The sequence below is a fragment of the Carya illinoinensis genome, chromosome 3 (assembly GCF_018687715.1).
Source record: "Carya illinoinensis cultivar Pawnee chromosome 3, C.illinoinensisPawnee_v1, whole genome shotgun sequence".
Taxonomy (NCBI): Eukaryota; Viridiplantae; Streptophyta; class Magnoliopsida; order Fagales; family Juglandaceae; genus Carya; species Carya illinoinensis.
In genome coordinates this window covers 52,031,077-52,056,808 of record NC_056754.1, presented here as the reverse complement: position 1 = coordinate 52,056,808, position 25,732 = coordinate 52,031,077, and the positions used below count along the sequence as shown (strand labels likewise).

Here is a 25,732-nt window from a genome sequence, read left to right as displayed (position 1 = left end):
ATAGATGAAACAACACCCGTCCACAAATGTCAAGGTGTTAATCTCTATTTGGGATTCACATGGGTTGCACCCAAGTAGCCCAAGTTCCGAGCACCGAAGGAGATCTCAAGAACAAAGAAGCCAACCACAAAGGAAATTTGTGAAAAGATAATAAAAAATGGGACTAGGGTGGCCTTTATATAGGCTTACAAGGGGAGAGTCCTAATGGTGCTTGAACAAGGAAATTAATCTTAGAAAGGAATTAATTCCTAGTAACACTAGCCTAAGGAATTAATTCCTAGTTGTACTAAAACAAGGAAATAATGAAATATATAAATACTAGATGATTTTATTAAAATAATAAAATGCTGATAAAATTTTGGCCGTGGGGCCCATGGTTGGTTTGCCATGGTTGCTGGCCGGCTGGTCTGGTCCTGCTACATGGCTAGTGCTGATGGGCAGCATGCATGGCCTGACATAGCATGCATGCTGGTCAGGCTGCTGGCCAAGCAGGTGGCCTGGCTGGCTGGCCTGCTGGACATGCTGGCCTGCCTACTGGGCGTGCTGGCTAGGTAGTTGTCCCAGCCATGTACGCTGGGCTGGCTGGCTGGCTGGCATGCTGGCCTGTTTGTTGGGCGTGCTGGCCAAGCTGGTGGCCTAGCCATGCACGCTGGGCTGGCTGGCTAGCTGGTCGGCCTGGGCTAGCAGACCAGCCCACTAACCTCGCCAGCATGCTGTGCAGCACCAAGGGGACTCCAACAGCCTCACCAGCGTGCTAAAGCATGCTGGCCGAGCTATTGGCTGGCTAGTCCTTGGGCTTGCCATGGCATGGGCCATGGCATGCTGATGGCTCACCATGGGGGCCAACTAGGCATGTCAGTGAGTGTGTCGAGGCTTGTCCTGGGGTAACTTTTCTAGAGGGTCTAATATTCCCCCTCCCTTCAAGCACATCCTTGCCCTCAAGGATAAATTGAGGAAACCTCGACTCCATATCCTCATAGTCTTCCCAAGTGGCTTCTTCTCTCAGCACTCCACCCCATTGGATCAATACTTGCCACACCTTCCTCCTCTTTCTTCCTCGTGTGATCACTCTATAGTCAAGTGCTTCCTTTGGTTGAAAAAACATCCTCCCCTCTTCATCAAACTTTGGCAACTCCTCTACAATGAGCTTAGGGTCACCAACTCTCTTCTTTAACACGGTCACATGAAAAACCGGTTGTAGTTTTGATGTGGAAAGAAGTTCCAACCTATATGCCACATCTCCTAGCCTCTCAATCACCTTGAAAGGCCCATAATATTTCTTGGACAGCTTCAAATTAAGCTTCTTCCTTAGTGTCATTTGTCCATAGGGTTGTAGCTTTAGGTATACATAATCACCTACCTCAAATGCAACCACACGTCTTCCTTTGTCATAATACTTCTTCATTCTCTTTTGAGCTCTCTTGAGCTCTTTCTTCACCTTCACTAGGATCTCATCTCTAGTGATCAATTCCCTCTCCACCTCATCATTCTTGGCTGTGCCTCTCTCATAATTTACCAAGATAGGTGATGGTCTTCCATACACTACCTCAAAATGACTTCTTTGGATGGAAGCATGAAATGATGTGTTGTACCAATACTCGGCCCATGACAAGTAATCTCCCCATCTCCTTTGTTCTTCATGGCAAAAACACCTCAAATATTGTTCAAGTGTTCTATTGACCACTTCGGTTTGTCCATCGGTTTGAGGATGATAAGAAGAACTTGCCTTCAATTTGCTCCCTTGGAGCTCAAAGAGTTCTTTCCAAAAGGTGCTCATGAACACCCTATCTCGATCGGTCACAATACTCTTTGGAAAATCATGGAGCTTCACAACATTGTCCACAAAAGCTTTGGTCACACTCTTGGCCGTGTAGGGGTGAATAAGAGGGATAAAGTGGCCATATTTGCTAAGGCGGTCCACTACCACTAGAATCACCTCAAATCCACCACTAATGGGAAGCCCCTCCACAAAATCCATTGACAATTCCTCCCAAATCAAGTTTGGAATTGGCAAAGGTTGTAAGAGCCCGAACAGAGGTCTTGTCTCATATTTGTTCTTTTGGAATACATCACACTCGGCTACTAGAGTTTTCACCGCTTTCTTGAGCCCTTCCCAATAGAAGAAGTGCTTCACTCTTATGTATGTCCTCAACCAACCCGAGTGTCCCCCTTCCTTGCTATTGTGAAAGTGATCAAGGATCTCTTTCCTTAAATTGGGAACATTCGGCACATAGATATTCTCCTTGTAGTAGATAAGATCGTCTCTTACCTTGAAGTTTACAACCCCCTCTCTTTGTGCTTCTAAGAGCTCAATAATCTCTAGGGATCGTGCATCAATCTTTGTGGCTTCGCTGATCTTGTCCCATATCCTCCACTCGGCCCCACTCAAGGCCAACATAGAGGACTTATCCTCTTCATGTACTACCCATAAGGTAGTGCTTCCCTCTCTTCTACTCAAGGCATCGGCTACCTTATTTTCCTTGCCCGGTTGGTACACAATGTCGCACTCAAACCCAAGTAATTTGACAAGAAATTTTTGTTGCTCGAGAGTGACTATCTTTTGTTGAAGTAGGTGCCTCAAAACTTGTTGGTCCGTCACTATGGTGAATTTTTGGCCTAATAGGTAAGGCCTCCACTTCTTCACGGCGTGGACCATGGCTAGCATCTCTCTTCATATGTGGTCCAAGCTTTCTTCATTGGCCCAAGTGCTTTGGAAATAAAGGCCAAAGGCCTCTTCTCTTGGACTAAAACAGCCCTAATTCCCTCACCACTTGCATCTGTGTACACTTCAAATGGTTTTTCAAAGTTAGGCAATGCTAACACAGGTGTGTTGGTCATGGCTCTCTTTAACTCTTCAAATGCATCCCTTACCTCTTATGTCCAATCAAAATTGTCTTTTTTTAACAAAGAGGTAAGTGGCTTAGCAATAAACTCATAGTTCTTCACAAACCGTCTATAGTAACCGGTTAGTCCCAAGAAACCTCTAAGGGCCGAAACATCCTTGGGCAATGGCCAATCAACTATGGCCTCAATCTTCCTTTGGTCCACCTTTGCCCCATCACCTGAGATAAAGTGACCCAAGTACTCTAACTCCTTCTCCATAAAGGCACATTTGGAAGCCTTTATGAAAAAGTGATGTTTCTCCAAAGTCTTCAATACAATCTTCAAGTGTTCCTTGTGTTCTTCAATGGTCTTAGAATAAACCAAGATGTCATCAAAGAAGACCAACACAAATCTTCTCAATAGTGGCTTGAAGATTGTGTTCATAGTGGCTTGGAAAGTGGATGGAGTGTTGCACAACCCAAAGGGCATCACAAGGTACTCAAAGTGCCCGGAATGGGTTCTAAAAGCGGTCTTGTGCACATCTTCTTCCTTCATTCTTATTTGATGATACCCGGCTCTCAAATCAAGTTTGGAAAAGAATCTTGCCCCATGTAACTCATCAAGCATCTCATCCACCGTTGGGATATGAAACCTATCCTTCACCGTGGCCTCATTCAAAGCCCTATAATCCGTGCAAAACCTCCAAGATCCGTCCTTTTTCTTCACAAGCAATACCGGAGAAGATAATGGGCTTGTGCTAGGTCTTATCAACCCATTCTTCAATATCTCATCAACTTGTCTCTCTATTTCCCCCTTTTGAAAGTGGGCATAACGATAGGGAGAAACACTTACAGGTTTATCTTCATCAACAAGCACAATCCGGTGATCAAAGATCCTAGAAGGTAGTAATGAAGTGGGCACCTCTAGGACCCCTCTATGGTCCTCCAAGACTTCTCGAATCTCCATGGGCAGCCCCTTCAAGTCATCATTGCTGCCCTCATTTGCACTTTTTTTCATGTAGCATGTAGTGTCATTTTCGGCCATGACAATAGTAAAGCAATGGGCTCCGCCCTTGCACAACTTTTGGAACACCATGGCCTCACATGACTTGACTTCTTTTGATGGCAATGTTGTCCATAATCTCTTCTTTACCCCGATCTTGAATTCCATGGTCATGTTGTGGTAGTCATGAATTACTCTCCCAAGGCCCTTGAGCCAAGCATTGCCCAATACCACATCAAGACCAACAAGTGCCAAAACATGTAGATCGGCAACAATTCTCACACCTTGTATGTTCATCTTTACCTCTTTGACAAGCTCTTCACATCTCAACTTGTCACCATTGGCTACCTTCACCTCAAATAGATCTATGGCACATGGCCTCAATCCAATTTTAGTGACTATATTGGAGTTGATGAAGTTATGTGTGGATATACTATCCACCAATAGGGTTACCTCAAATTTTCCAACCCATGCCATGACTCGCATAGATGTAGGATGTTGAACACCCGAGATGGCATTCAAAGACAACTCGGCCTCTTCTAGTCAATCACTAGATTCGGCCTCCTCTTGTTCGGATTCTTCATGGAATAGTTCTTCATCATGCTCAACTTCATCTTCGTACTCTTCATCTTCTATCAAGACATAAGCTTGCCCGGATTTGCACTTATGCTCTTTGCTCCACTTTTCTCCACATTTAAAGCATAAGCCTTTTTTTATTCTTTCTTGCACTTCCTCACGGGACAACTTCTTCACTTCTTGTGGCTTAGTCTTCAAAGCATCATTCTTACCTTTCCAAGGAACTTTGGTTTGCAATGGTTTGGAGAATTTGCTCCCCAATTCCTTGAATTGGCGTTTCTCCATGCGTGTGCTTTCTTCTAGAATTTTCGCCATCCTCATTACCTCTTGAAGCTTTGTGGGCTACTTCAATTTGATTTCTTTAGCCAACCATGGTTTCAAACCATCTATGAAAGTGCCAATTAGTGCCTCTTCCGACCAACCCCTCACCAAGGTTTGGAGTTGTCGGAACTCCTCAATGTAGTGGTGCACTTTTTCCTCTTGTTTCAACTTAGCAAGTTGCCCATGATGGTTGATGATGGGCGATGGACCAATTGCATCAAGAATTCTCTTTCAAAAGCCGACCATCCCAATCTCTTCCTTTCTTTCTCATATTGGTCTCGTATCCAACGCCACCATTTGCTTGCTCTTCCTTCTAGATAGAAGCAAGCCGTTGATACTCTTTCTTCTCTAGGTATCTCATAGGAATGAAAATAATGATCTACCTTGTCCAACCACTCATATGGATCTCCCCCATTGAACTTGGGAAAATCCACTTTTGGCCTCTTTGGTCCCAAGTTATAAGGCCGATTTCCTCTTCTATCATCATGGTGCTCATCATCATATCGTCGCCCATGATGTCCTCCATCTCTATCATGGTGATGACGTCTTCTCTCTTGGTGATCTCCACGGTCGTAAGGCCTCTCCCTCTCATGCGCATATGCGGCCTCATGCTCTTCTTCTCTTTGTGGCTCTTGAAATCTCACATCTTGTGGTTCTTCTCTCACACTAGGGGATCTAGTGCGATGTAGTGGATTCAAGATCCACCTCTCAACCGCCACATGGTCATTCTCAACACGACCACCTCTTCGAAACTCACCTCTTTGTGGCTCTTGCATGGACTCGATAACACTTGTCTCAACCCCATCAAGAAAGGCATCGTGCCTTGGTTCATTGGGCTGAGGTGGTGGCCCTTGGCCACGTCCTTCGGCTAGTCTCCTTTCAATTCTTTCGATGTCTTCATGCCTTTCTCTCTTCAAACTTTCAATGGCCCTTCTATTCTCTTCATTGTTCCGGTTGCTCGCATTCATGGCTATTCTTAATTCGGCCAAAACAGTCATGACCTCATCAAGGACGCTATGGATCCATGTACTTTGTCCTTCTAGCACTTCAATTCGGTCCCTATGGGAACCACTTGGCCTCTCGGGCCCCATTGTACTCTCTTGCATGGTAAGAACTTCTCTTGATCTCCGAGCAAAGCAATGCTCACAATGAAATTGGCAAGGCTATCAATGAAAAGAGGCAAGCCTTAATGAAATAGGCAAGCTCTCAATGAAAGCACCAATTAATGTTAGGGACCTCGGTCTAGTCCCTAAACACTATGGTTCTCTAGATCCGCTTCACCCAATTATGACTGATGAGCCTATCCTTCTTGCTTGCCGTTTTACTTGAGTCTTAGACTTGAGTGATGAGATTTGGTGAATATAGATGATTGGTTTGTGAATTGGATCTTGGTGGGATGGTATGGTGTATGAGATGATGATGGTATGGTATAGTATGATGATGGCCGAATGGTGTGATTAGGCTATGATAGGCGGCCCTTGGGTGGTATTATGGTAAATATGGAAGTGAAGCTAGGGTTTAAGGTTTCCTAAAATATAGGAAATCCTTATGGAGGCTAGGGTTTATGGTAGGAAATATGGAGGCACTAGATCTAGTGTAGATCTAGGGCTTTATGATGAAAGGGGTTTAGATCTAGGATTATGGAAGGTATATGGATGATAATATAGTGATGGAATGAAATGGAAGTGAAGGAAATATAAAGGGAATAATCCAACAAGGCTAGATCTACTTGGCAAAGTAGATCTAGTGTGTTGGGATGATATGGGGCGTGATATATAATGTTAAGTGCAAAAAGAGTAATACAAATAACAAGTAAATAACAGGATTGAAACTCAATAATGGAAAAGAGAAACAAACTTGCTCATAGATTGATAGATGAAACAACACCCGTCCACAAACGTCAAGGTGTTGAATCTCTATTTGGGATTCACACTGATTGCACCCAAATAGCCCAAGTGCCAAGCACCGAAGGAGATCTCAAGAACAAATAAGCCAACCACAAAGGGAATTTGTCAAAAGATAATAAAAAATGGGACTAGAGTGGACTTTATATAGGCTTATAAGGGGAGAGTCATAATGGTGCTTGAACAAGGAAATTAATCCTAGAAAGGAATTAATTCCTAGTAACACTAGCCTAAGGAATTAATTCCTAGTTGCACTAAAACAATGAAATAATGAAATATATAAATACCAGATGATTTTATTAAAATAATAAAATGCTGATAAAATTCTGGTCGTGGGGCCCATGTGGGACCCACAGCTTGACTGGTGCTGGCCGGTGTTGAAAATGGCCCATGGCATGGGCCATGGGCGCTGGCTGGTTAGCCATGGTCTGGCCGCATGGCTGGTGCCATGGTTGCTGGCCGGCTGGTCTGGTCCTGCTGCATGGCCGGTACTGACAGGCAGGCATGGCTTGGCATGGCCTGCATGCTGGTCAGGCTGCTGGCCAGGCAGGTGGCCTGGCTGGCTGACTGGGCGTGCTAGCCAGGCAAGTGGCCTGGCTGGCTAGGCGTGCTGGCCAAGCAGGTGGCCTAGCTGGCTAGGCGTGCTGGCCAGGCAGGTGGCCTGGCCGGCTGGGCATGCTGGCCTGCCTGCTGGGCGTGCTGGCCAAGCTGGTGGCCTGGCCATGCAAGCTGGGCTGGCTGGCTGGCTGGCAGGCAGACCAACCCACTAACCTCGCCAACATGCTGGTGCATGCTGTGCGGCACCAAGGGGAGGCCAACAGCCTCATCAGCGTACTGAAGCATGCTGGCCGAGCTGTTGGCTGGCTGGTCCATGGGCTTTTATGGCATGGGCCATGGCATGCTGATGGCTCACCATGGAGGCCGACTAGGCATGTCAGTGAGTGTGTCGAGGCTTGTCCCGGGGTAACTTTTCTAGAGGGTCTAACATTAAGCCAAACAACGCGTTCCACTAAAATTTTTTTCTCAGTCAAGGGTCTTAAACGACGCTGTTTCACTTACCAAAATAAAACGGTGTCATTTCTTTGTAGGTAAAAAAAATAAAAATAAAAAATAAAAGTTATAACTGACGTCGACCGGTTCAGCAGTTTTCCCTGGGTCGAACCGCGAACCGAACCAGCCGACGTCGGTTCTTATATATGTTTAACTCAACCACCGACCGGTTCTTCACCGGTTCCAGCCTCCGGCGATTGGTCTCCATCGCAGCCCTACATCAGTTTGGTGTACAGCCCTACATCAGGCCAGGAAGATTTCAAACGCTAGCTACTGCTAGCAAACCGACCGCAGATTAACAAGCAAAACAAACTGGACATGAATACATTAATAATTCTCAGTACAAATCAGGCATGCATGAGAGCATGAGCAGATGTAAGCAATGAACCAGGCCATGACGACACAGCTAGCAGCAAATTACACATGTTGATCAGGACAACAACGTCCGTAGTACTCCAGGTAATTTTATTCAAATGGAGAATTGTCTTGTCCACACACACACATGCATACATATATATATAATACATATATATGACGATAACATGATGACTAGTGGCACCCGTGGATTCTTGGACTAAACATTAATTAAAACGATGCCAGTTTGGGTTTGGGAGGATTAACCAAGAAAATGTCAAGGAGGGCATCAATGGAAGTATGGTTGTGATCGTAGAATAGTTTGGAGGCCTCTAGGTCGTTTTCAGTGAGTTCAAAGCTCGTCTGGTCCCCTTTGACGAAGATGTTGTGAAGGATAGCCATACGTATGTTATCCGGGAATGGTGCGGCTGCAAAATACAAACAAAAAATGCATGTGATCATAACGTAACTAAAATTTCTATATATGGTCGAAAAATCCGATAATACTATTTACCTAATGAGTAATGCTATATGTGTACAAATCTATTAACAAAATTGCTTACTCTCAGAGAGCTTTACTATTTCCTCTTCGGGGACATAAATTCGTTTCAGAGTTCGTCCTGTCTTTTTCTCCCATAAAGAAATCAAGTCCATCTCAGATACAATGTTTCCCGGTGGTCTAAGTACGATGACCCGATTAGCTACCCTTGGATCAGTGGCTGCTTTTATGGTATAGGCTGCAACATCCCCCTCATAATTTAACACAGCTGCATGCAAATTACAGAATGACAAAAATAAAAGTTGGTCAGACGTCACAAGAAAGGAATTAAAGGAAAGAAAACGAAAGGAAAGGAAAGGAAAATTTTATACCCTTGGCTTCCCCACTTCCAAAAACATCTACTTCCTCACGTTTTTCGTGAGGATGAAGCAAGTGGTGAACGAAATACGCTGCAAAAGAGTTCGCAGAGACGTAAGTGAACGCAATTCCGGCCTCTTCGGTAGCCCTCCTGATCTTCCTTTTGTTCTCAAGCAGAGCCTCAAAAGCCGGTAATCCACTCACTCTGTCAATTTCGTTTCCAAATTCTGACGGAACAAATCTCTATGACACACAACATCACCAACAATTCCAAGATTGATCAAAGACGTTCTGATCCAGTACTTCGTGATCTCGAGGATTCTTGAAAAGGAAAAATCATGTGCTTCTAGATCTTCTTCCAAATGTAAATGTAAAAATTTAATAATTTTAATTATATTTTAACATTTTCTGTGCGAGCATGGACAGATTCTTCGTAATAATTAATGGAACCACTACGTAAAATATTTAGAAATAATATGGAGCATGGAGCTTATACGACTCGGAGATATGCATGCACTCACCTTTATATTTCCAGCATCCTTCATGGCTTGGATTATCTTCAATTGATCAAGGTGTTGAGGAACAGCCAACGTAGAAATGACAACATCCACATGGCGAATCGCTGCTACAAGCTTCCCGTACTCATCCAATTCGCCCTGTTTCATAATGAAATCATTTTCATGAGCTAAAACGGAATAAGGAGCTGAACCATAGTAGTACTACTAGTACTAGCTAGCACTTGTAATCTTGGGGACTTTCATGGGGGCGGGGGCCAGCTAGCTAGCAAGCTTTTTGATTGCACAAATATTCCTCCATCCCCTAGGCCAGCCATACTCTTTACATCATATTAATGAGAGCTTCAGTAGTACCACGTACCATGCTAAATTTGGAAATTCTGAATGTGGAGAATTTGAAAGAATTCTTCTAACATATCCATCTATATCGACCCTCATTAGTGGAGTATAAAGATTCGGCTAATTGCTAGGGATCCCTTGATCTTTCCATAATTCTATTAATACACATTTGACAATGACCAAATTAAGACCAATTTTCTTTGTAAGCTTTCTTATTGCGAACGTATATAAAAAATAAAAAATAAAAAAATTATATTATTTTTTCTTTTAAATTTTATCATATCACATTTATTGATGTGTTTCATATGTCGGACACTTAAATGAGAGTCATTTAAAATATGTCACATATCATATGTGATTGAGAACGCAAATTAAATCTAAAATGAAGATCGAACAGCATATCCTTTAACAAAGTGATCAGAGCCGATGGTGAATTAGAACGATCTAAATCAAGATAATACATAGATAATGGTGACTCCCAAAGCCTCGTATTCTTTGAGAAGACCTAGCTTGGGAGGGTTGGCGTTGGAGTTGATATTCGGTTTGAGCAATGGGCGGATGTAGGCAAAGGTTGGATGGCCCAGAGAAACGCTGGCCTTCACCATGAAATTGCCGAGGTAACTCGTGGCTCCGAATACCAGAATCTTGCTCTTTTCACAAGCCATATGTGCCTAGCTAGCTAGCTTCTGATCTTTCACTTCCAAGTGGCCTGGGAAAGCTAATTATATAAACCTCTATATGCTGAAATATCTACGACGGAATGTTTGCTTGTGATAATTTGCTAACGAACCACCATTCCATTCACAAAAGGATGGCAGGGAATAGATGTTAGATGCGAGTGATCATTACGTACTGGATTACACTTTCCAAATGATTTGACGTTTGGGACCACAAATGTGACATAAAATTTTTATTTAATTTCATATTATGTTATCATATCTTATTTTTTAACATAATTTAAATATAAAATTTTTAAATTAATGATTACAATTTTTTAAATTAATTATTATAACTTTTTCAAACTTTCAGATAAAAAATAAAAAATAATTTAAATTTTTTCAAATTTCTAAATATAATTAATATTTTTAAAATATTTTAATTTTATAATATTTTTTATTCAATTTTTTATCTCACATTTTTCAAAATTTAAAAAACACTCTACTCAAAATATCTTATATATTATTATTCATAAATTATTTTATTACTCGTGAATTTTCATCTCATCAGTCCTGTACCAGCACTAATATTCGGACGCTTCTAATATATTGGTTGTTAAAATATGAAACCACGAGGCCACTCTATATGTCACGTAACCATGTGGTACCGCGACTCTCGACATGTCTTTTTTTTGCCAGTGATATGTCCGATACTGTGGAAACCACGAGATCACTCTATGTCATGTAACGATGTGGTACTGACTCCTGACATGTCTTGTTTTTTTTTTTTTTTTTTTTTTTTTTTTTTGGGTCACTGACTTCTTGAGATACTTGAGGAAAAAAGATATTTTATTTGTGGCTATCGAGTCATCAACAAGTTATAGTTTTTTTTTTTTTTTTTTTTTTTTTTTTTGTAGTTTCGAAAAAAAAAAAAGTTAGAATTTTTTTAATTCATTTTTTTCATATTCTTAAATAATTTTTTTTTTAAATTCACAATATTATTTAAAAAAAGAATTTCTTAATGACTAAATAAAACAAATAAAAAAAAAAATCATCGAGACCCATCCTGAGAGGATGGGTTAATTGGTCTGAATGAATTTGCTTCTGTCATAGTTTATGTTGAATCTGGTATCCGATCCGGGAGCTAATGATTCTGATTGATGGGTTGCTACATTGCTGATCTAGACTGACATTGTTTTAATCTTATCAATTTGCAGATGAACTGGCAGGAGTTAAAGTTCTTCATAGCCTTGACAAAGTAATGGAAGTTGGAGCAATTGTTTTGATGCACAAAGATCAGAGTATACTTGCAAGGTAAAGCTTTTCTTTTGTGAGTTTTTGCTTTTCAGAGCTCAAGTGTCTTAAGATTGATGACTGAACATTTTAATGTAACAGACAATGAAGCCTTTTCCCCTTTCAAAGAAAATTTATTTCTTGTCATGCCCCGTGTTGGATCTGTGCAAATGCTTTGATTCGAATTTGAATTGTACAAGTAAGAACATAGACACATTACAAACGCATTTAAAGAGACTTGAGGAATTCAAAGTGTTAGGAAGATATTAAGAATTATAAATGATGTCAATCCTCCAAAACAAATTTGAAGACTAGAACAGAAAAAAGGATTTCTACTAAAGTCGTGCTATATTCTTTAGAATCCAATAACCTTTATTGGTCAATATTGTGGGTTGAAGTCAAATTTAGTGCTCCTTTGCATTATAATCTTTGCTTAAGACATGAAGTACTTTACAAGAAGAAACCCATGTAAACAAATGCGCCCATAAATCCAGTGCATAAAAATTTGTGTTTGCAGATGAGCTTGGTTGCGAAATAGATTCATGTTATAATAATAACATTCTATGTGTATAACCGTTTAGGGAGGTAAATATACAGAGTCCTCCTGTCCTGTTTCTGTCCTTGATTGTGAACCTTTTAATTGTTAGTGATGCTATTGATGACTCTACTCAAGTTGGATGGAAAATGGTAAAATATGATAAAATAAAATAAAATAAATTAATAATTAAAATAAATAAATATTTTTAATTATTAATTATTTTATTATATAATGAATAAATAGATTATTTAATGTGAGAATTTGATGTGAATAGTCAAATTCAAATCTATCTCATATTATTTTATTATTATATAATGAAATAATACGAATAGCTAATTCAATGTAGGGATAAATGAAAATGGAATAGTCAAAAGTTAAACTTATCTCACATTCATCAAAAGTGTCTTTTAATTTTAGTTAATCCAATGAGAGTGTTCTAACACTTAATAGTTAAAAAGTACAATAAATTTTAAAAATAGCTAATCAGTGAGAATGCTCTTAAAATATCTGTTTTCGATACCTTTCGAAACCACGAGGTCACTCTATGTCACGTAACAACGACGTGGTACCAACTCTTTTTTTTGTTGGGCTTTGCTAGACGCAGTCGGTAAATGCAGTTGGCATGCAGTCGGCTGTACAGAATAAATAAAAAAAATTATAAAAATATTTTTTTTATGGTTGTACAGAATGAATAAAAAAATGTTATAAAAATAATTTTTTTTTTTCATATAGGTCCCATATTAATTCATTTTTTTCAAAGCGACTATACGCTGCTGCATTTGCCGACTGCAAAAATCATTTCTCTTTTTTGTTAGTGATATTTCCGATACTGTGGGAAACGATGTGGTAGTGACTCCTGACATGTTTTTTCTTTTTGAGTTTTGTTACGTACAAACAAAATCGTGCACCAATCTGTGTACTAATACTGATTCTTTTATATTCAAAATTTAAGTTATCACTGTTTTTAATAAAATCTACTTTTTGACCAATTACATTAGATTAGTGCACATATTAATACATAACTGTGTTTACAATTAAATTTTTCCTTTCTTTTTCTTTTATTTTGTCGTTGGCTTCTTGAGATATTTGAGGAAAAATATATTTTATTTGTGGCTATCGAGTCATCGACAAGTTATAATTTTTTTTTTTTTTTTTTGAAGTTTTAAAAAAAAGTTAGAATTTTTTTAATTCATTTTTTTCATATTCATAAATAATTTTTTTTTAAAAATTCACAATATTACTTACAAAAAAGAATTTCTTAATCACTAAATAAAACAAATAAAAAAAAATTCATCGAGACCCATCCTAAGAGAATGGGTTAATTTGTCCGAATGAATTTGCTTCCAGAAATTTTAACTCTAATTTCTCTATATGATTTTCTATATTCCAACATGTACAAGTAAGAACATAGACACATTACAAATGCGTTTAAAGAGACTTGAGAAATTCGAAGTGTTAGGAAGATGTTAAGAATTATAAAGGATGTCAATCCTCCAAAACAAATTTGGAGACTTGAACAGAAAAAGGGATTTCTACTTAAGTGATGCGCTATATTCTTTAGGTTCCGTTTGGTAGATAGAAATTTTTATTTCAAACTCAAAATTCTCATCTTATCATTACAACTTTCCCAAATTCTCATACAAAATATAATAAATAATTTAACTTTTTCAAATCCCAAAACAATAATAATATTAAAATATAATATTTTAATATTTTATCTTAAATTCAAAATTTTTATCTCACTTACCAAGCAGAACCCTAATCCAATAACCTTTATTTGCTCAATGGACAATTTGAGAGCAGGAATATTGTGGGTTGAAGTTAAATTTATATAATCTTTGCTTAAGACGTGAAGTTTACAAGAATAAACCCATTTAACTAAATGTGCCCATAAATCAAGTGCATATAAATTTGTGTTTGCAGATGAGCTTGGTATAATTTAAATATAAAATTTTTAAATGAATCACTATAATTTTTTTTAACTTCTATATAAAAAATAAAAAATAATTCAAACTTTTTAAAATTTTTTAATAAAAATAATATTATAAAACTATATTTTTACAATATTTTTATTTTATAATATTTTTTATTCAATTTTTTTTTCATTTCTTAAAATTTAAAAAATACTCAATTCAAAATAACTTATTATTATTTATAAGTTATCTTGTTATTTACAAATTATTATCTCATCTCATTCATGTAATCTAGGTTTAGATGGTAAGTTGAGAATTTTTAATTTTAAATAAAAATTAAATAAAATATTATTTTATAAAATTATTATTATTTTAAAATTTAAAAAAATTAAATTAATATTTAAAAAAATTAAATTATATATTTTATTTTATATAAAAATTTAAAAAATTATAATAATAAAATAAAATGAGATAAGATAAAATAATATTTTGATTGGACGTTTCTAATACCTTTGTTGGTAAAATATCTTTTCCGATTCAGTGGGAAACACGAGATCACTCTTTGTCTAAAGAGTCAAAGACAACGATGACGTACTGACTACTGACATGTCTTGATTAGAAAGAAAAAAAAGACTACTGACATGTCTTTTTTTAATTTTTCTTTGCATAAAGATAACGATGAGTTACGGACTACTGACAATTTGTTTTCTATTTTCTTCTATATTTATCATGAACAAGACTACACTCAGGATAATGAGAAATTCGACAAGTGCAATTATTTTTTTTTCATTAATGTATTTTAAAATTTAATTAAACCTATTAAAAAATTTATAATATTATTAAAAATTAATTTCTTAATTATTAAATAAAAAAATTAGAACCTGCAGTATTTTTTATTTATCATTCATATACTATGCATCATACTTATATTTTATTTTTATTTTTGTTTTATTATTGCTAAACTAAAAGAATTTTTTTATCTCTCATCTATATTCCACACACCAAACATTTGGTGAGAGGAAAAAAATAAAAAAAATCATATGATGTATAGCTTAGAGATGATTAGTAAAGTTTTTCTAATCTAAATAATTAATATATAAAATTACTTAAAATATGATGTATTATTAAGTATGATTAGAGATAATAAAATTCAAAATAGTATATATTTTTTTAAAATAATTTATTAAAAAAAACAATTGGGACCCATAACATTTTCTATTCATCATTCATACACCACACATCATAATTGATTTTTTATTTTATTTTTTATTTTTGTTTTATTCTTACTTTTTTTTTTTTAATTTTGGGAATTGTTTTATTTTTACTAAACTAAAGGAATTTCTACTTATTATTCATATTTCATACACCACATATTTGGTAAGGAAAAATAAAAATATATATATGGTGTGTAGTTTAGGGATGATGAGTAAAACTTTTCTTATTTAAATAATTAATATATAAAATGTAAAACTTTTCTTATTTAAATAATTAATATATAAAACCACTTAAAATATGATGTATTATTTTTTTTGAAAAAGACTTCTATCATTCTGAAATCACACAATACAACGTGTTGAATTCAAGATTTCAAGTTTTGTATAATTATAAATTTACACATAGATTTTAATAATAATAAATGAATTTAAAGAATAAAAAAGTCTCAAGTTCAAGTTGTCTACAATGGAGTCAAGCACATCAAGGAAACAAGCATGAGCAAGAAGAGAACAAGTTCACATTAAAGTTATAGAGTAATGTTGTAAATCTCTTAAAAATTCAAAATTAGAATTAAGGCTCAAAATTAATATTTTATCATAAAGCATTAAAATACATTTTCCACATGTGCATGAATATTTTAAAAATTAAATTTAAAAATTTTGAAAGATGATTGATTGTCATCTTTTATATGTGCATGCCTTAATTAAAGGGTTGAACTTTGAAAATATTAAAGATGATTGATTGTCATCTTTCACATGTACATATTTTATTTAAATATTTTCAAAAGTGATTGATGTTTTTTTTCACTTATGCAAAAGGTAGATGATTTTGTTTGAAATATTTGAAAAGTAAAGTGTACTCCTTTTGTCATATGTCAAAAGTAAAAGATTAGGCTTGAAGTTTTTGAAAAATGAATGATGTTGTTTTTGACAATTGAAAAAGAAGAACCTTTTATTTGAATTTTTTGAAAATGTGAATGATACTGTCTTTGACATGTGAATATTTTTAAATTTGAATATGAAGTCTCATATGCCTATAAATAGATCATTTGAGAGCTTCACATTTACAACACCAAAAGCATACAACATTCATTCAAAGCTTTCATTCTCTTTTCTCTAAGTATTGAGCCTTAATCCTTATTCATTTTGAGAGAGATATAGTTTGTGTTGTATTGTTCTTATTTCACTCATTGAGGAATGTTTTCTAATAACCTACCCACTATCAGCTCTTGTATCAGTAAAAGGGTGTGTATAACTCTTGTGCGTGTAGAAAGTGTTCTACACAGGGAATAGTTAAATCACCACGTGTAAGGTGATTCAAGTGTAGAGGATGTTCTACACGGATCCTTTGTAGCGGTGTTGTTCAAAGGTGTAATAGGTTTCTATCTCCACCTGAATGAGGTTGAATAGTGAATTTGGGAATCCTCAAGGAGTAGCTTGAGGCGAGGAAGTAGGCAGTGAGGCCGAACCTCATTAACATACTGAGTTTGCTTCTGTCTTATCCTTACTCTTTATATTTATTGTTATTTCGTATTTTGTTTATATTTTATATTGTATATTTGATTTATAATTGTTATTTTTTTAATTCACCCCCCCTCTTGTGTTAGTCATCTGGGTAACAATTGGTATTAGAGTTAAGAGCTCTATTATAAGATTAACTATCTTTTAAGTTAAGATCTTATGGCTAACATTGCAGTTTCATTTGGTGAAAGTCAATCTAGCAGTCGACCTCCACTCTTTGGTGAAGATAATTACTCATTCTGAAAAGTTAGAATGAGAATATTCTTTCAGGCTCAAGGTCGAGAAATCTGAAAATGCATTGTAAATAGACCTTATATTTCAACAAAAGTAGTTGATGGAGTAAAGGTCAAAAAGGAAAAAGAAGAGTTTGATCGTGAATACGATAGACTTTATACTTTGAATTTAACTGCTATGAATTTATTATTTAATGCTTTCAATGGAAATGAGTTTAATAGAATAATGACTTGTGCTACGGCAAAAGAAATTTGAGATAACTTGGAAGTTACTTATGAAGGAACTTCGCGAGTCAAGGAATCCAAAATTTATATTCTTACTCATGAATATGAAATGTTTAAGATGAATGATAATGAATCTATATGCACACTCGTTTTACTAACATCATAAACAGTTTGACGGCTCTTGGCAAAATTTATTCCAAGGTTGAAATAGTAAGAAAAATTCTCAACTATCTACCAAAACGCTGGGAATCAAAAGTGACAGCGATTCTTGAAGCCAGAGATCTCAAGAAGCTCGAAGTGAATGAACTTATCGGATCACTTATCACCCATGAGTACTAGGGCTGTACAGAAAACCGACAAACTGGCCAGAACCAATCAGACCGGCCGCCGCCGCACGGAACCGGCCGAAACCGTCAGAGAACAGGTCAGCCGGCGGTAGGATTTAAGCCAAACCGACGTCGGCCGGTTCGGTTCGCGGTTCGCCCAGGGAAAAACCGCTGAACCGGCCGACTATATTATTTATATTTTTTTTGAAAATATTACTTATCTAAACGGCGCCGTTTCACTCATTTAAGTGGAACGGCGCCGTTTAAAGCCTGTGCATTAAAAACATCACCTATGGAACGACGCCATTTAACTTAAACTTAAGTGAAACAACGTCGTTTTAGGACTCAGTAGTTGAAAAAAATAATAAAAGGAACGGCGCCGTTTAACCCTAGGGTTAACACAGCGCCCGTCCTCTTTCTCTTCTTTCCCGTTTCTCTTCTTCAACTTCTTTAACACATCCATCAGACCGGCCGCCGCCCCCCTCCTCTCTCTCTCGCTTTCTCTCTCTCTCAAGGCACACGCAAGGCCAGCTCCGTCGCCCCCCTCCTCTCTCTCAGTCTCTCTCGCTTTCTCTCTATCTCTCTCTCTCTCTCAAAAATCTCAGTCACCGCAGCTTCACCGCGGCTTCATCGCCGTCTCTCGCTCTCTCTCCCTCAGCAACCGACGACGCCGACGAACCGACCGGAGTTACGCCGAGACCGAGGACGACGGTTTCCTCCCATTCTCCGGCCGGTTTCGGTCGAGATTTTCAATATTTTCACCCATCAGTGCGGTTTCGGTTTTTGTCCAAAACCGAAACCGATATGTCGGTTTTCACCCCTAATGAGTACACATTGAAAAGAGGAGAAGAAGAAGGAAAGCCAAAGAAGAGCTTGGCACTTAAAACTGTCCCTCATGAAAGTGAAAGTGATGACAATGAGGAAAATAAAGACAAAGATGAAGAAGTTGCGATGATTACAAAAAGAATTCAAAGGTTCTTAAAGAAAAATAAAATTCCTCCGAGGAAATCCTTCAAAAAGTTTTCCAAGAAAGATTCAAATAAAAATGACACTTTAATTTGTTATAAATGCAATAAACGTAGTCATATTAAGCAAGATTGTCCTCTGCTAAAGAAAGATCGAAACAAGGGCAAGAAAGTAATGAAAGCTACATGGGTTGATGATTCAAGTAGCTCAGATAGTGAAACAAGCGATGGAGAATCAGCAAATCTTTGTCTTATGGTTAAAAATGACATTGAGGTTACAAATCTTGATAATATTGAAGATCCTTCATATGAAGAATTGTAAAATATTTTAGAAGAGATATATGAGGAATTTGAAAAATTGATTATCAAGTATACTGCTTTAAAAAAGAAAATTTCTTTTTTAACAAACGAAATTGATATTTTAAGAAAAAAAAAGTATAATTTTAAAAGATGAAAATCTTGAATTGAATAAGAAGAAAATTGATTTAAAAAATATTGTTGAAAACTTTACGAATGGAAAAAGAAATTTTGAAAAATTTCTTAGTAGTCAAATATATGTTTTTGACAAGGTGGGCTTGGGATATATGCCAAAACAAAAATACAAACCTTATAAAAATTTCTTTATAATCCTTCTACATCAAAGACCAATATTCAAAATTCTTTTCATAAAAATAATTTTGGCAAAAAAAGATATTATTATAATCATTCAAGTTCTTCATATATGTCATATGCTATTTACAATTTCTATAATAGAAATGGTCATAATTATAATACTTGTCATATTAGAAGAAATCATACAATGACTATTAGGGTCATATGGGTACCTAAAAATCTTGATTATTCTAATACTAATAAATAAATGACCCAAAGAACTTGGGTACTAAGAAAAATCATTTTAATTGTTTTTATAGGTATGAATGAAGTCATCCACAAGCAAAAATAAATGGTTTTTAGATAGTGGGTGTTCAAGACATATGATGGAAGACAAGACTAAGTTCTTTGATCTTAGATCTAAAAAAGAATGACATGTGACATTTGGAGACAATTCGAAAGGGAAAATCGTGGGAATAGGTAAAATTGGTAATGAATCTTCTCTCATAATTGAAGATGTTCTATTTGTTGAAGGTCTAAAACATAATCTTTTGAGCATAAGTCAATTATGTGATAAAAGATTTACAATTACTTTCAAAATGGATAAATGCATTATTTTGAATGATCATAATTGTAATTTGTTTTATTTCTTTTAGAAGCAATAATGTTTATACAATCGATTTTGAAGAAATTACCTCACAAGATGCAATTTGTTTTTCAGCTCAAAATAAAACTAGTTGGTTATGACATAGAAGACTAGGTCATGCCAACATGGAACTTATTTCCAAACTTTCAAAAAATGATCTTGTGAGAGATTTACCAAACACATATTTTCTTAAAAACAAAATTTGTGATGCATGCCAATTTGGTAAACAAACAAAAACTTCTTTTAAAACCAAGAAACATATTTCCACTACTAGACCATTACAACTGATACACATGGATCTTTTTGGACCAAATAGAGTTGTAAGTCTAGGAGGAAAATATTATGCATTTGTTATTGTTGATGATTTCTCTAGATATACTTGGGTCATCTTTCTTGCTCATAAAAATGAAGCACATAATACCTTTACCAAATTATGCAAGAAAATTTAAAATGAAAAGGGTTATACTATTTCAAGTATCCGAAATGATAGGGGAAAAGAGTTTGTTAATTAAAATATTGAAACATTTTGTGATGAAAATAGTTTTGTACATAATTTTTCTCCTCCTCAAACTTTTCAACAAAATGGGGTATTTGAGAGAAAAAATAAATCTCTTCAAGAGATGGCAAGAACAATGCTCAATGAGAACAACTTGTCTAGTTATTTTTTAGCCGAAGCGGTAAGTACTACATGTTATGTTATAAATAGAGTTATGCTAAGGTCTAAATTAGATAAAACCTCTTATAAGTTTTAGAATGAGAAAAAGTCCAACATTGGTTACTTTCATGTATTTGGATGCAAATGTTTTATTTTGAATGATAGAGATAATTTAGGCAAGTTTGATGCAAAATTTGATGAAAGTATTTTTCTCGAGTATTCTACTAATAGTAAAACTTATAGAGTATTCAATAAAAAGACTTTGACTGTACAAGAATCTATGCATGTAGTATTTGATGAATTTAATTCTCTACTCTCCAAGAAATTTGTTGATGAAGAAACATGAGGTATAAATAACACGGAAGTCTCAATCTCAACAAAGAGAACACAATAGAAAAAGTTCAACATGGAACCATAGGAAAGATCATCAAAATTTAATACAAGATGCAACCAAACAGTGAAAATTTGTGAAAGATCATCCAGTGCAACAAATTTTGGGAGAACCTTCACGAGGTGTAAGTACTCGATCATCTCTTAGAAATATTTGCAATCATACTGCTTTTCTATCTCAGATTGAACCCAAAAATATTGATGACGCACTTTTTGATGAATCTTGTATTCTAGCTATACAAGAAGAGTTGAATCAATTTGAAAGAAATGATATTTGGACACTTGTTCCTAGACCCAAAAATCATACTATTATTGGAACAAAATGGGTTTTTAGAAACAAAAAAGATGAGTCCAGAGTCATTACTAGAAATAAGGCTCGACTTGTAACCCAAGGTTTTAATCAAGAAGAATGAATCGATTATGATGAGATATATGCACCAATCGCAAGATTAGAAACTATTCGAATGTTACTTGTATATGCTTGTTATAAAGATTTCAAACTTTTTCAAATGGATGTTAAAAGTGCTTTCTTAAATGGTTTTATAAATGAAGACGTATATGTTGAGCAACTTCCAGGTTTTGAAAATTATATTTTCTCAAATCATGTTTTCAAACTCCCCAAAGCACTATCTGGACTTAAACAAGCTCCTAGAACTTGGTACGAGAGATTCAGTGGTTTATTGATTGAAAAATGTTTTTCAAGAGGAAAAATCGACACAACTCTTTTCATTAAATATGAAAATGATGATATTCTTTTGATTCAGATTTATGTTGATGATATAATATTCAGTGCTACTAATGAAAATATGTGTCAAGTTTTTGCTAAGACTATGCAAGAAGAATTTGAGATGAGCATGATGGGAGAACTTACATTCTTTCTCGGATTGCAAATTAAGCAAGTAAAAAGTGGGACATTCATCAATCAATCAAAATATATTAAGGAATTACTAAAGAAGTTTGGGATGGAAAGTGCTAAAGAAATTGGAACACCAATGAGCCCATCAACTAAACTTGATAAAGATGAATCCGGTAAGTCAGTTGACTAGAAGATATATCGAGGTATGATTGGTAGCTTATTATATTTAACAACTAGTAAACCAGATATTATGTTTAGTGTGTGCTTATGTGCACGTTTTCAATCATCTCCAAAAAAATCACATTTAATTGCAGTTAAGCGCATTCTTAGATATCTTAGTGGTACAATTAACTTAGGGTTATGATATCCTAAGCACACATCTTTCAATCTAATCAGTTACACAGATGCAGATTATGCTGGCTATAAAATAGATCGAAAAAGCACTAATAGAGCATGTCATTTCTTAGGTCATACACTAGTTTCCTGGTTTAGTAAAAAATAAAACTCTATTGCACTATCTACTGCTGAAACAGAATATGTTGCTGCGGGTAGTTGTTGTGCTCAAGTTCTCTATATGAAGCAACAACTTGAAGATTTTAAACTCATGTATAATCACATTCCAATCAAATGTGATAATACAAGTGATATAAATCTTTCAAAGAACCCAATACAATATTCTAGAACTAAACAAATTGAAATAAGATATCATTTTCTTCAAGATCATGTGCAGAAAAGCGATATAGTAGTAAAGTTCACAAACACACACGATCAGTTAGCAGATATTTTCACAAAACCTTTACCAGAAAATAGATTATGTATGATCAAAAGAGAAATATGTATGATGCATGCTATGAATATCTCTTAAAAGATAGACCAGAGTCAATAAAAATAGAGATAGATTTTTTAAATACTTTTACATAAACTTGAGATTCTTAGCCTCATGTTTGAGACGCTCATTCTCTTCATACAATATCATGTCATTCTTATCCATGAGAACTAGCAAGCGGAATGAAATCTAATAAAGATAACAACTGTTTATTCTTCTGCCGAATGATTCCTTCCCTTGTGTGAGACTCTTGAACAATTCGTTGAAGTACAACAATTTGTTCTTTGAGTTTTTCAATTTCATGATTTCTGACTTGTAGCCGCTGGGAAAAAGCAACAATAGAAGAGAAGTAGTGAGTCCCAAGACTCACCAAGTCATAGATAGCATCAGAATCTGACTTATTAACCAAATTATTATTTTCTTACTGCAACATGGCACCAATGGCAGCTGCAGAAAGGACAGGAGGTTGAGGTGCAGAATGCCTCATGGATGGATTTAGAAAAATGTTAGAAGAATGAGCCATTGAGAAAAGAATAGAAGGCTTAAAACAAGAATATTAAAAGAATGCAGATGAGTTATAGAGATGAAAAGAAAACTTGATGCGGATTGGATAAACTTTAAGACTGATTTTATAGAGATAGCATAAAGAACCAGATGAGCTATCATTCAAGTCAAAGAGCAATGTGATTTTTTTTCCAATCGGTGAAAATGACATTTTTTAGAAACTCGGAGCCTTCAATCTCGTTTGTCAACTACATCAGACGATTTTTTCAAATCTCCAGCCACACTTATCGGGTCATGGACGGATCCAATTTTTTTTCAACTATCTGTATTGTCTACTAACGCACCGTTTTCTTCTGTCCATTTACTTGTTGCGGATCATTTTTAATGATACCAAAAGGGAGAGAAATGTTAGATTAGAATATTAACATTGTTTGAATTGCTAAATTTGTTATATATGCTTGGAATTATATTTATACTTTTGCTTGAAAAACTAACGCACATTCTCAGGGGGAGCTTAAGTATTAATACAGGTTTCAGATTCTATCAAGTATTTGTCATCATCAAAAAGGGGGAGATTGTTGAACCCAAGGTTTCAAGTTTTGTGTAATTATATATCTATACATGGATTTTGATGATAACAAATGAATTCAAAGAATAAAGAAGTCTCAAACTCAAGTTGTCTACACAATGGAGTCAAGCACATCAAGGAAACAAGCATGACCAAGAAGGGAACAAGTTCACATTAAAGTTATAGAGTAATGTTGTAAATCTCTTAAAAATTCAAAATTAGTATTAAGGTTCAAAATTAATATTTTATCATAAAGCATTAAAATACATTTTCCACATGTGCATGAATATTTTGAAAATTAAATTGAAAATTTTGAAAGATGATTGATTGTCATCTTTTACATGTGCATGCTTTGATTAAAGGGTTGAATTTTGAAAATATTAAAGATGATTGATTGTCATCTTTCACATGTGCATGTTTTATTTGAATATTTTCAAAGTGATTGATACTTTTTTTGACTTATGCAAAAAGTAGATGATTTTGTTTGAAATATTTGAAAAGTAAAGTATGTTCCTTTTGTTATATGCAAAAAGTAAAAGATTATGTTTGAATTTTTTTGAAATATAAGGTGTGCTCCTTTTGTCATATGCCAAAAGTAAAAAAATTAGGTTTGAAGTTTTTGAAAAATGAATGATGTTGTCTTTGACAATTGAAAAAGAATAACTTTTTATTTGAATTTTTTGAAAATGTGAATGATACTGTCTTTGACATGTGAATCTTTTTAAATTTAAATATGAAGTCTCATATGCTTATAAATAGATCATTTGAGAGCTTCACATTTACAACACCAAGAGCATACAACATTCATTCAAAGCTTTCATTCTCTTTTCTCTAAGTATTGAGCTTTAATCCTTATTCATTTTGAGAGAGATATAATTTGCGCTGTATTGTTTTTATTTCACTCATTGAGGAGTGTTTTCTGATAACCTACCCACTATCAGCTCTTGTATCAGTAAAAGGGTGTGTATAACCCTTGTGCGTGTAGAAAGTGTTTTATACAGGGAATAGTTAAATCACCACGTGTAAGGTGATTGCAAGTGTAGAGGGTGTTCTACACGGATCCTTTGTATCGGTGTTGTTCAAATGTGTAATAGGTTTCTATCTCCACCTGAATGAGGTTGAATAGTGAATTTGGAAATCTTCAAGAGGTAGCTTAAGGCGAGGACGTAGGCAGTGGGGCCGAACCTCGTTAACATACTAAGTTTGCTTTTCTTTTATCCTTACTCTTTATATTTATTGCTATTTCATATTTTGTTTATATTTTATATTGTATATTTGATTTATAATTGTTATTTTTTTAATACAACTCAATTCACCCTCCCTCTTGTGTTAGTCATTTGGGCAACACAACGTTTGTCCGAAGCAATGTAAGGCATGGCCACATAGAGTCCATCCTCCATCCAAACGAATTCACAATCTAAAGGCAAAGCTAGCTTTGCTAATACATGAGTTACCCGATTCCCATCCCTTCTAACATGAGTTAGTTTCCAATTAGTCTTTGACGACAGTCCTTTCTTAAGGTCTTCAACAAGTTGCCCACTCCACGATGAATCAGGTGTAGGGTCTAATATTGCATCAATGACCATCTTTGCATCCCCTTCAAAATCTGCCTCATCTACTCCAAGGTCTGCACATAAAGAGAAGGCTCTTGATAAGGCATCCCCTTCGGCTAGATATGCTGAGTTTACTGAATCTCTTTGGCCAGCTACCATCACCATTGGGTCCCCCTTTGAGTCTCGTATAACAATGCCCAGCCCCACCTTCTGTACTGGTTTAAGGAAGCTGGCATCAAAATTGACCTTTAGCCTTGCTCCAGATGGAGGTTTCCATAAGCAATCTGTGTCTCGGCCTTCCCTTTCTTCGACTGGAGATAGACCTGTATCCCGCCCCTCCCTAGGCTCCACAATAGCCATTGAAAAATCTATAATGTCAGTACAAGCAGCTTTAATGAAGTGTTTTGGTCCACAGAAAAGATTTCTAAATATCAAATCATTTCTTCTAAGCCAAAGCCTATAGCATATTACTGAGACCAATTCAAGGCCCCCTTCACCAAGTTTGCTACTGAATTCCAT

At 35.7% G+C, this 25,732-nt stretch overlaps 2 protein-coding genes across 2 annotated transcripts; both read right to left on the bottom strand.

Moving 5' to 3' along the window:
• Nucleotides 1-8,102: 8,102 nt before the first annotated feature.
• On the bottom strand, nucleotides 8,103-10,510 carry LOC122305242 (isoeugenol synthase 1-like). Its single transcript, XM_043117619.1, has 5 exons — nucleotides 10,202-10,510; nucleotides 9,408-9,542; nucleotides 8,901-9,129; nucleotides 8,594-8,797; nucleotides 8,103-8,458 (listed from the first exon to the last, which is right to left on the bottom strand). The coding sequence occupies exons 1-5, from the start codon at nucleotides 10,403-10,405 to the stop codon at nucleotides 8,262-8,264; spliced, it is 969 nt and encodes a 322-aa protein (XP_042973553.1). The 5' UTR covers nucleotides 10,406-10,510; the 3' UTR covers nucleotides 8,103-8,261.
• A 2,311-nt stretch (nucleotides 10,511-12,821) lies between these two features.
• On the bottom strand, nucleotides 12,822-25,732 carry LOC122304943. The gene is made up of 2 exons (XM_043117204.1): nucleotides 25,012-25,732; nucleotides 12,822-12,859 (listed from the first exon to the last, which is right to left on the bottom strand). Exons 1-2 carry the CDS (start codon nucleotides 25,730-25,732, stop codon nucleotides 12,822-12,824), a joined length of 759 nt encoding a protein of 252 aa, XP_042973138.1.